This window comes from Lathamus discolor, chromosome 12 (genome assembly GCF_037157495.1).
Source record: "Lathamus discolor isolate bLatDis1 chromosome 12, bLatDis1.hap1, whole genome shotgun sequence".
NCBI lineage: Eukaryota > Metazoa > Chordata > Aves > Psittaciformes > Psittacidae > Lathamus > Lathamus discolor.
Window position 1 is genome coordinate 5,177,732 of NC_088895.1, and position 12,196 is coordinate 5,189,927.

The 12,196-nt window shown below is 38.6% G+C and overlaps 1 protein-coding gene across 5 annotated transcripts in view; it reads right to left on the bottom strand.

Annotated features, from left to right (window-relative positions):
* Positions 1–834: 834 nt before the first annotated feature.
* MED15 (mediator complex subunit 15) overlaps positions 835–12,196 on the bottom strand; it is a 30,389-nt gene continuing 19,027 nt past the window's right edge. For 4 of the 5 annotated variants that reach the window (XM_065693043.1, XM_065693042.1, XM_065693044.1 and 1 more), the window contains 9 exons: positions 6,587–6,729; positions 6,160–6,287; positions 5,148–5,282; positions 4,726–4,789; positions 4,491–4,557; positions 3,857–4,017; positions 3,493–3,659; positions 2,537–2,635; positions 835–2,399 (listed from right to left, as the gene is read on the bottom strand). In XM_065693043.1, the coding sequence (XP_065549115.1) occupies positions 2,263–2,399; positions 2,537–2,635; positions 3,493–3,659; positions 3,857–4,017; positions 4,491–4,557; positions 4,726–4,789; positions 5,148–5,282; positions 6,160–6,287; positions 6,587–6,729 (1,101 nt within the window). In that variant the 3' untranslated portion in view covers positions 835–2,262. The remainder of the gene's footprint in view (positions 2,400–2,536; positions 2,636–3,492; positions 3,660–3,856; positions 4,018–4,490; positions 4,558–4,725; positions 4,790–5,147; positions 5,283–6,159; positions 6,288–6,586; positions 6,730–12,196) is intronic. The other variant, XM_065693041.1, reaches the window with a different exon arrangement.

Consider the following 12,196-nt stretch of genomic DNA (forward strand, 5'->3'; position numbering starts at 1 on the left):
GCTGTAAGGTAACTGTCCTGGTGCAAGTCTGACTTGAGCAATTTGATACTTGAGGGCCTTGCCTTTGCAAACTTGCTTGCTTAAACTGCCACTCCCATAATCAACTCTGCAGTCACAGGACTTGGGTCATCGTTTTTCTCTCTTTTTTCTGCAGAGAAGATTTCTACCTCATCTTCTGCAATGAGCAGTTCACAGCTATTAATTTGACACACTGCAGGTACATGACCCACTTCCAGTTTTCATGATTTATCTCCCACCTGAGAAGCTGCTGTGTGTCAGGATGTCTACCCCACCCTCAGTCTAACATTTCATTGCATCTTGTTTGAAGGAAACTGGAAGTACTGCAGCTACGGTGACTGCTTTGAAAACTGCACTAGCAAATTTCTTGTAAATCTGAGGGATACATGTTTTGCATCTACTTCCAGGTATGTTTTAAATTGTTAAGAAAAAAATGCTATAAGTGCTTTTGTGTTAGACCCTGGGAATACCTTTAAGCCCCTGTTTCTACCCTTATTTCTTGGATTATGACTTAATTATGTATTATAAGCTGTTAGTGCTACTGATTCTTTTGCCCTAAGGAAAGGGGTCAGCCATGTAACAACTGGTAAAAAAATCTACATCTTTCAATTGTAGATACCATTACTAATCTCTTGACCAGGTCTCCCAATTCACTACAAGGACCATAAATATAGTGTTGCATGGGATGAAGAGCCATTATTTCCTTCCCTAACCTTCAAAGCCTTTAAGTCTTCACTTACCATAGAACAATGTATAAGCATCACCAAATGGACACAACAGAACTGGTATCTATGGATCAACATGGCAAGAGCAGTATAATGTTAGCATCCAACACAGGAATAATAATAAATTTATTACAATTGAAACAAACAGATAATGCATTAGTTCATGTACAAAATACTGATAGCATTCTGCTGCCTCAGTCAGTGCTTACTAAGTACCCACAGTTAAAAACATCCTAAAACTGATGACACCACACAGATTTACAAAGGTCATAGCAATTCCTTGACACTACTGGAAGAGAGCTCAGCTACTCTTTAAGGTTTGCTGCACAATACAGAGAAATGGAGCAGGCTGCAATGGGAACATCTGAAATTTGAAATTGTTCTGCACCAGGAAATTAAGAGTGACCAACTTATAAGCATGGGGAAAATAAAACCATCACACTATGCATGAAATTAGTTACTCATGGAAAATATTTTCATTAGCAGTGCCCAATGATAAGGCAGCTGATGACCAATTTGAGTGCCCATCATTGTTCAAGGCACAAAAATCTTAGTTGTCAGTTCTACTCCTGAGCTATGTTGGTTTTAACTTTTCTTTTTAAACAAACTGATGAAGCACAGAAGCTTTTTCACTGAACTGCATCAACTCCCCAAGAAAGCCAGACACCTCAGAGAGACTCCTAACAAAACAAATGTAGCTACAAACCTGCTGGACTGATTTGTGTTACTAGTGCTTTATACTGTTGGGTTTGTTCCCCCACACCTTTACATACACATTTACTGAGTTTATAGAGGAAGTCAGTGTGTCATTAGCATCTCTTTTTTTTCTCACTCCAGAAGTGAGGTGATGAGAAATGTGGTCCATGCTAACAACCATTTAAACAAAGTAGTGTTTAAATAAGCTATAAAATACTTCCCCCCCTCCCCCCATTTTGTTCCCCACCCCCATGTATAATTATCCAGATCTCTTTCAAGTATTTGAGGGATGCCTTAAAAAGCTGTAATTCATCCCATCTCTGGGCAAAACTAATAGGCAAAAAGATTCCTGCAATCACGGACAAGTTTGCAACCACATTCTAGTTGCAGCTAATTTATTTCTGGGGCAGTATCAGGTCACAAAACACACAGTGTGAAACAAATACTGGCACTGAGCATACTTTGAAGCAAATTAGGACATTTTCTCCCTACTCCCTCTTATACCAGACTCCCTGACGGAAGTCCACAAATAATTTCTTCTCTAAGAAGACAATAAAAACTCATCCTAATACAGTCTCAAGAACCATATATACACATTTTGTATATTTGAAAATGCTGGCAAAAGTCCACAGAGGCAGAAGATAAAAAGCATGAAAACCAAGTCTAACATCAGGTTCTCTACTGAACCTGACACCTAAAAACAAAACAACATAAGGCTTCTTTCTTCTGAAGTACCCTCACCAAATGTGATTTTCTATTTGCATGTGGAAGAGACCAGCTGTTGAGACCTTCTTTCTTGCTTCACGGTTTAGGAAGTGAGATGTTATGCAGCAGAGAGGCAGGCCTGACGAATACTTTGTGCCCAGGTGTTTAAGAGTGCCGTGACCGAATGCTTGTCTGGAAGTTGCAATAGTTTGGAAGTCATGTACCGATACACGGACTGCAAAAAGGGATTGGCTGCTGGAAAGAAAGAGGTAACAGATAAATAGAGTTACAATAAAAACAGTATTTAAAAAAAGACTAATATACGATGTTCACATTTCCCCACTATTACTGCATGCACATGCCCAGAAAGTGTCATGCTAGCGTCCTCATACCATACTGCCTGGGGTTTTTTATCCACAGAGGGCTCTGATCTGGATAGTCCGCTGGAACACTGAGCTGTAGTGGTGGTACATTTGGAAGATTCTTGTCATCTAGAATGCAAACACAATTCCCATCAGAACAAAGCATTCCTCGCTGGCAAGAGGGTTTTTTGTGCATCATTCAGTTTGGAATCTAGACTCACCCCAAGGAGGAACCAACCTGTACATCTCAATTTTTATTGAAGGCAATCTCATTGCTTGCTTTAGCAACACTCTCAAATTCTTGGAAGAAAAGGCTGGCGAATGCACCTCTAACCTTGTCATTCACCATTTCATCAGCTGAACTTCACTAAGTTAGACACCTAATTTCTGAAAATTAAGTGCCTTATACTGATATTCAGGACAAAACCAGTTCCAATTTCTCAAACAAGGGGAGGAGAAAAGAATCTATTTTCTCCATTGGAATGCAAGAGCAAACCAAGTTAATAAACTATAACACTTTATGATTATTCAGCTGAGACCAAAAAAGATGCAATATGAATTTTTCTTGAACATATACCACTGTCAGTGATCACTAGTACGAATTGAAATAGACCCTCCCAAAAATTAACTCAACATTTCCCTAGCTCTGTCCTAGCTGCTGGAGGCAGAACAATTCTCACGTATCAGTACAGGTCAAATCAGGAGTAAACATTGTTACTAGCAACAAATTATTTTCTAGCCACTAAATGAGATTATCAACTGCAGCTTCAGTGCAAAGAAAGGATCAATCAGCACAAATGAAATCTCCAGGTGTACCCTGAAGCAGGCTGCACAGAATGTCATGATTAAGCAGTGCCCTGAATCTTGTAAGTACAAACTTCATGCAGAAGCCAAAGGTTAGCAAGATTCAAGGCTGCCAGCAAAAAACTCTTCAACCAAGCTCAGCACTCCTTTCTGAATTCAGCCCTTAGTTTCTTCTTGCTTACCTAGCTTACATATAAGATGAACTGTGCCATTATTACTGCAGTGGGAAGGGTCCAGGTTCACCAGGAATTTAGGATTTAATCTTGCAACTTCCCCTTGTAAGACATTTGGTATGGTTTGTCTTTCATCCTCTTCATATTTCCGTTTTCGAGGGGAAGCAACTGGAGCCCTGTGTAAAATACAGTCCACAAAAGGACTAGGTGAAAATTTTGTGCCAGTACTGCATTTGTCAAATATTTTACAGCTGTAAAAAGGACAGCTATATCTCACACTCATCCATAAACCCATCTTTTAAAAGCTTCTATAGATAAACATCTTTTTTGTTAAATAATGAACATAAGACAGACAGCAGGTCATGATACATACGTGATGGGTGGCCCGTGAATTGCAGTCATAGCTGGCATAAATGTACGGTAAAGGGAATGGTTGAAGACTGGTGAACGGATGTTGGCCAAAACAGCATCTAGAAGTGGCTGACACAAGTACTGCTGTTTGGTGGGGGGCACTGCGGGAGGTGGTGGAGTAGGCTGAAACAGAAGAGAAGCCCCTTTTCTTTTAATCATCACCAAAAAAGAAATCTTTACTATTGATTCTGCACAATTTGATAATGGTAATCTTCCAATGCATGAAATGCAGAGGATTCTTGAAACTGCATACAGTAACATTAAGGGGGAAATAAATAATAACAAAAAACGCCAAAAAAACATTCACAGCTCTCATTTAGGAAATCTGTCCTGAAATCTACTGCAAAAATTCCTAGAAAGGACTCAAGTCTTTGCACAAAGTACAAGAATTTGAAAGTTCAGCTAAAAGAAACATACAGATGACTTACAAAAAGTAAATGCTTGCCCATTTTTTTTTTTTTCTGTTTCCTTATTTTGTCCAATCTTACTTGAAGTCTTAACAGCATGACACCAAGAAATGCAAAAAATTGTCTTGACAAATCATATCACCGTTTGGAATTAACTGTTTATTCTTGACAGTTCACAGCATTACATACCACAGCCATATCATTTTTCAGCTTCTCCAGAGCAATTTCACATTTCTGCAGCGTCTTCAGAGGGCACCTGCAGAACAGGAGAAACTTCATCACCACAAAGTGGTCACCTTGGCTGAAGTATTTCTGGTATCTAAGCCCCACAGACAGCCTCAATGCCAACAGGGCTGGATGCTAAAGAACAAATTTCTGGAAGAGCTGGGGAATCTGATGTCCAGGCAAAAGGAAAAAGAGTTACCTTTTTGAAGGGTCAGTCAGGATATCCAGCAGACTCTTCATTTTACTCAGGTCCTTCTTCCTATCTGAAATAATATCAGAGACACAAACACTGACGACAAGAATAGCTTCCGTATTTGCAGACAGGATTACAATATAATGTTAAAAGTGAAAGCATGCATATCCAAAACAAGTATGCCCATTGTGTAAGCTCTATGTGTCCCAAAAACATAAGTAGTAAAGAAAAACTGAAGAGAATTTAAGGATGAGGATTTTATCTATTCTTCACAGTAAATCTTTACAGTCATAGGCAAGAGCATCTAACTTTCACTGTCAATTTTAATCCCCAGAATAAAAACCATCACAAAAGACAAGTTCCTGCTACTTGCATCAGAAGAGATAGCTGAAAGAGAGAAATGCACAACTAAATATAGGAAACCTCACCTTCATTTTTATCTATTTTATTGATCATCCTCCGGAGTGGCTCAATGTATTTTGATAGCTGTTTGAGTTTTTCCAGATACTGTTGCTCCTCTGACTGGCTAGAACTGGCTGGACTCATGACAGAATTTGGATTTCCTGGCAAGAAGTAAAGACTGCATGTCACAGGGATGATAAAAGACACTGCAGAACAACACTCTTGCACTTCAGAATCCAGGTCTGAGATGTGGCACTCCCAAATCATAGCTTACATCAAATATCCAAATTCACAACTGGATGCCCTATAGTTTAAGGGCTTGTCCAATCCTCTAGTCTTTGTGTAGAAATAACATGTTTGTGGACAGAACAGCACTTCTCATTTAATAATTTTTTTTTTCTGAAATGGTCCAAAGTTTCATACACCCATTTTCTAGGTCCTCATTTTGCCTTCACTCTGGTGCATTGAACACTAAATCAACACATTGAATTTGCTGCAGTTTTCCTCAAGTCAGTGCTTTCCAACTGCAGAGCACACAACACTGGTATGAGAAGGAGCTAGCATGTTACTTCCATTCACGGTATCAGAAACTGCTTATTACATCTGGAAGAGAGAAGAGCACAAATGTCAGAGTACACCTAGGAAGGTGTTTTGGCAGGCAAAGCAGCCTGCCACCTGTAATTAAGTGGTTACATCCTTTACAATTGCATGCTGTTGCTATGGTTTCTTTCCTGCATGGAACTAAGGCATCATTATGCCTCTATAAACTCGCTCCATTAAATCAAGCATCATTCTTTTTCAAAAGACTTGGGAAGTTAGAAAAACCCATTACATGGTTCAGTAATGAGAAAAGAAGTTTCAATAGATTTTGATGTGAGATATCCATGTTGTTGTGTTATGTGCCATGTTCATTACTCGCAATGCTGGCTGCTTTGTAGAGCTCTTTAAACTTTACATCATGCTAAAAAAAAACAAGTTTTTTGGGGAACCAAAACATACCCCAACTCATGGTCTGCGGTATATACCCAGATCATTTACCTGGAGTGTTTAAAGGACCTGGGGATGGGACACTAAAGTTCTGAGGTGTTCGTGCAGCTGCTGGGCTCTGCGATGGCTGTGGAGATGGACTGGGGAGAAAGCTGCTGGGTGATGGAGCTGGGCCAGAGCTGAAAAATAAGCATAAAAATCAAACCTGCCAGAATATGACATGGAAGCATGATCAGTGAGCAGATATGCTTTTAGCAGGCTTTGTTACAGCACTGTGTAGCTCTGCCAGTAGTAGATTTGAAGATTTCTTACAGTTTCTTTATTTAAAACAGGGATTTTCAGACTGTATTCAGCACAATCCTGCCTATACTCTCACTGAAGTTATAAAAATTCATTGATTTCAATAGAAACAGCACAACATACATTGAATGCTTCTGCAAACCTCACCCTTACAGCACTGACATAGAGTCTACCTCACCTGACATTTGAATTTGGCTGAGAAGTTGGCTGGCCTGGCTGAGGAGATGGCTGCGGCTGTGGTGGAGGAGGCATTGACTGGGGGGTTTGAGCTTGTTGGACAGGAGATGGGGATGACATCATGGTGATATTGTTCTGGCTGACCTGAAATTTGGAAAAAGCTAAGATCAATAACAACAAAAGGGAGTAAAGGACGGGAACCTAACTAAAAGGCTTTACCTATGGAGAGAAGCGTATCCTCAGACCTACAAGAAATTGAAATGTTAAGTTTCCTGTTCTCTCCCATATCGACAGTCCCACCTGTATTACTCTTACGGCTCTCAGGGCAGTACTTCACATCAACTTTATTAGAGATAACTATTAAAACTGCACGTAATTTGAATAACTGTATAATCATTGTTTTTTATTTCCCACACCATCACATTACAATTAAAGTATCAGTAATGCCACCTGAAAAACCTGTACTTTATTAGTACTAAAGAAGAGCAGGAAGTAAAGACAGTTCTAACTTGTGAATTAACAGCCATAAAAACTCCTCCTTATTTTTGACATTTGGATTCATCTTCACAGTCTGTCAGACTTGACTGTAGCTTCCCAATGGATTTTCTTTAGGAGGAAGGAAGGACAAAAGCACACAGTAAGCCAAATCATCAACATCTTGCTCAAACATTCAGCTTTGAAAACCTGGGTGGAGATAGAAACACGCCAAACTAAAAGCCTGGATGGGAAATTAAATGAAGTAGCTTTCTGGCCTTAGAAGCATGATGAGGTATGTCTAAAGGACAAGAAGATTAGTATTTCCAGAGCAATACCAAATTCTGTGTAACAATTAAGTGTATTCTTTACACAATAAAGTGCCAGAGCCACGTTATGCTCAAGTTAGAGCAACTTCTCAATTTGTTCTAATGGATGCTTTTCCCTTTGATCACTTAAAAAAAACCTGTTTCACAGTAGCGCACAGCAGTGCAGATATTAAATGATCATGTTTGTTTAAGGGACATGCAGAGTTCTTGTGACCTGAGGTTACAGACACATACATACAAAGATAAATCAATCTAGCCTCCAGAGGCTGCATATTATGACCCAGTAATCCAAGCATCCGTTCTGTAAATCACTTGTTAGCACCTTCATGAATTAACAACTCTGTTCCCCTTGGTCTAAAGCATTTTTATACAAAGGTCCCAGTAATCCACTAGTCCCAAACACTTCATAGGCACTGCAACTCGGTGTTGTCCTTCACTCATTAAATATGCATCTAAATCATCCAACTGTTTCTAGAGGACATAATATTTAGCACAAGAAAAAGCAAGTATTGCATGACCTACTTTTGCATGTACACACTGTGTATGACAAGAAATGCTTTGCATGGAACACCCCATTGCAGCATGCAAGATGTCACACTTCACTAAAAAAAAAAAATGGGCCCAAACAGTCTCCAGCTAGGTGCAAATGTAAAACTGCTAAACCCGAAGACACTACCATATAATCCATTACAGCATAGTTTAAAAATAATCAAACACAGTCTGACATACTAAGATTTTTTTTCCATTTTCAATTATCCCATTATCTTTGCAACCTCTCCTGCAAAGAGAATATCTAGAACAAGTGAGGCTGAAATGATGTTTTAAATCAGCTGTGGCATCTTCATTTTCTCCACAATCAATAAATACTGAGGCTGTGATTACTGTTTCTCCTAGAAGGTGAATTTTTTTTTTTTTTAAACAGTACCTGTCTCTTCAACAGTAAGGAAAACATTTCTGAGATTGAAAAGCACAGACTGCATCCCATAGAAACCAAGCATCTCACAACTCTGGAAGGATGCTAGGATGAACACCGCAGAAAGCATTCCCTGATGGTTTTACAATTCTATTCAACGTTCTATCAAACATCAAGTGATTTAGAACTTACCCATATGGATGCTGGACCCATTTTTTCATCAAGTCAAACTAACATCACTTTTTGTGGTTTTTCATTTCCTGAAAAATCAGGCCCCTTTTTAGTGTCTGAAGTTGGTTACATAAAATTACTTCTGAAAACTTAAATCCTTGTGTTTTGGGAAGCAAGTAGAAAGATTTCATTATGGCTTTTGTGAGATTTAAGCTTCTGTATCTACTTAACACCAAGATCTCTTCACATTAATTTACAAATGTCGCAGAAAAGCGAAGAAAAGAACATGCAGCATATACTCTGCACGTAAGCAGAGAATTAATTAGATTTCTTTTATATATTACCCCTTCTGATTTAAAGTACATGGATAGGCAAACAGCTTGCTTTCTTCCAACAGGTTTGCTCTGCCAGCTTAATTTCAGAATACCAAAGCCTTATGTCTAATATTAATCAAATTGTGATGGTGTCAAAAACACATACTCAGAAGTCTGCAATTCTGAACTTACTGCCTTACTTTAATTTGAAAGCAGTTAATTTGCTACATAATAATTTCAGCTGCCTTTCCATAGAACAGATTTAAAGATGCCTTTAGCTTCAAATTTCTACATCATTTGCAGGATATGGATTAAGATTACAAAAATTTAATGAAATTTTAACTTCTAGAGAATGCTCTTTACAACTAATTTCCATTACAGAGAAGACTTAAATGAAAAAACAACCCAAAACCAAAACACAAAAGACAAAAAAAAAAGGCAAAAAAACCCCAACTTTCCCCCAGAGCTTTAACTTCATTAAACTCATTTAGCTCCTCATTTAACTCCAGAGTTACTGACCATTCATTTTCCACATACATAAGGAAATGCAACTACGTACTTTTTCACTTACGGAAGAGAGTTTCTGTATCTACAAACATATTCATGGACAGCAATTACAGCCCACTGAGTGTGAATCTGCTCTGCAACTCTACAGTGACCTGATCATGACATAAGCCCTACTTTTCTGAAGTCTTGCCCAAAGGATACTTAGGCTTGCATGACAAAAGTTTGCACTTAGTAACCACTAAATCTAAGCTATTCTTAGTGTTCAGAGCACACCATGCTGGAAGAGGCCTACATCCAGTCTGCTGAGTCTCAAGCAAGGGACAGACAGCACACAGTAAATAAGGCTAGCAAGACTTTTTCAGAAGCTCATAGTAGAAAGAGTGTACAACATGCAGAAGCTATCAACAAGGAAAACGACACTGCAACAAGGAAGTGGTGGGTAATGAGGAACAGTAAACACACCAAGTCCAAAGGAAAACTCTAGAAACCATTACGCTACTTACAGTGTACTTAACAGTTTCAACGTTACGCCAGTAAGCACAGCCTTGCCTACTCCATTGCAAACTGGGTTTAAAGTTCACCATTATGCTGCTTTATATGACAAAATTACAACTCCTCAGAGCTTCAAATAAGTTCAGATACAAGTTTCCATATTCCCAGTCAGGCTAGTATCCCTTGCTTCATCCTAATATTAACTCAGGTTTACTTGGTTCCCACCCCACCCCCCCGTATTTTCAGTTTGCTGTATACTTCTGTGCCAACAATAAAGTGGAAGTTCACATTATTGCAGACTGCAATAATTTTGTTGTCTAATTGCTAAATCTAAGTATTAATCTTTAAGTAAGTTTCACTAAAAGCAGGTTTCTTGAGTGAATCCAAATATGGAGCATGAATCTTCTCTTAGCTGTTCAAAAAGTGCCACTACCATTGACAGCAGTTCATCTTTGGTAACTATTCATGCTCAAACTTCAAGCTAAGTTTAAAAAAAAAATCAGTTCTAATACTCTGGCAATTCAGAAGACCAGGAGATTGCGGAATTCAGTGTAAATCACTGTTTACACTATCAAGCATCAGTAAGTACGTTCTTTTCACTGAAAAGACAGTAACAAAAACAAAATCCCAACTTAAAAAAAAAAAAAAGCACTGCAGAATCAACTGAGCCTTAAGGTAAAAAAAAACACAGATTAACATTTTTGTCATACAGAGTAAAAACAGCCACTCAGCATTGATATCATATCCCCTTTTGTTGAAAGGGATTCTTCAGTGCAATACCAAGATATTTTTCTAAAGAGAAAAGACACTCTGAACTGCCTACCACCAAGTCTAAATGACTTTTGGTACTGTAGCCAATAAGATGACAGAGTCTTCAATGAGCAATTAATAACCAGATATATGCTACAGCCCTTTTTCTCCTGTTGCAAACACCTGCAAGGGCTCTGATGACAAGCCAGTTATATCCATCAGACAATATTATTTAAGCATTTTATGAAATTAAGAGGTATAAATAACAACACTTCTAAGTTCTAATTTACCTAGAAGGTCATCAAAATGATCTGGAAACAGCACTAGAGGTTCATCCTGATCCAGAGCTCTCAAGTATATGGCATTGTCAGACTGGCTTTAAAAACCATGCTTCCTGCCAGCATCAAACTGTGATTTATTCACTCATTTTACTACCACCTGCTTAGGAGCCATTTTCACTCCAATTATTGTTCATAGAGAAATTTCCTTTCTTCTTCTGCCTTCTCTAGTTCTTCAGTCTTTTACATCATTTTCACAATCCTTGGAATGATACTGAGAGCGCTCCTGGATGACCAATTCAGTTGTTATCAGAAATCAATGTTCCTCAATAATCACAGACATGACAGCACTAAAAGATCAGCCTATGGCACTGAATGCTTAAGCTACAGGTCTTTCATTATGACTCAAATATTAAATTTAAGCCAATCTAATCCTTAAATATCAGAAGGCCTCATTGCCAAACTAAAGACTGAATAATTCATATGCAGATAACTGTCTCAATTACATATAACTGCTACAGTGAATAATATTCAAAGTAAGTTCTCTTTTGACTCAACAACTATGCCTTGGTTTTATTTCAGTTAACGTAAGAACAGTGACCATGCACCTTAAACTAGAAACAACAAAAGATGTGTTTGCCTAGGTCTACAGAATCTTTCTGGTTACTGTATCTACCTTAGCAAATTCCTGAGAAAAGGCTGTGCCTACTAAACTTGGTGCAGTAGCACTAGGAAGCTAAGTTTCAGACATTCCAGAGCCCCACAACAAGCTTGCAAAGGAAACAAAAATCAAAGAGTGAAGAAACTTTCATTAAACCTATGAACAAAATGGAGAACTAAAATTGCATCTGGCATTAAATTTGAAACTAAGCATCTAGAAGAACAAGACATGAGGTTCAGGAATAACAGACAGGAAAATGCAGTTGAATGCTATTCCACATCATGAGGTGGATTTAAATCACCACTGATCACAGGGCTCAGCACACTTCAGCAGAGGAGAACCTAATTTTGTGACTTCCTGGTAAGAACTCAGTTCTATTTCTCCCCATTCTAGTTCTCCTCGAAAATGAAATGTTTCTCTCGCAAAACATGACCATGAGGTTTTTAGCAGATGCAGACCTGCACCAGGCAGATGCAGTACTTGTGCATCTTCCGAAAACAGCTGGATGGTGCTGCCAGCCTTGCCTACACGGTTTCTTCTCTGATGCAGGCACAAATGGAATCCTTCTGGCAGTTCCACCTACACAACTGTGAAACAAAGGAACAGCTCCATTTTTCTTGGTTCCCAATATCATGCCAAGAAGCTACTCAAATTGAAATCAGCGAAGCTTACCATTAATGAAAGAAGCAATTGTAGAGAATATGAACATGAGTAAGGTCCCA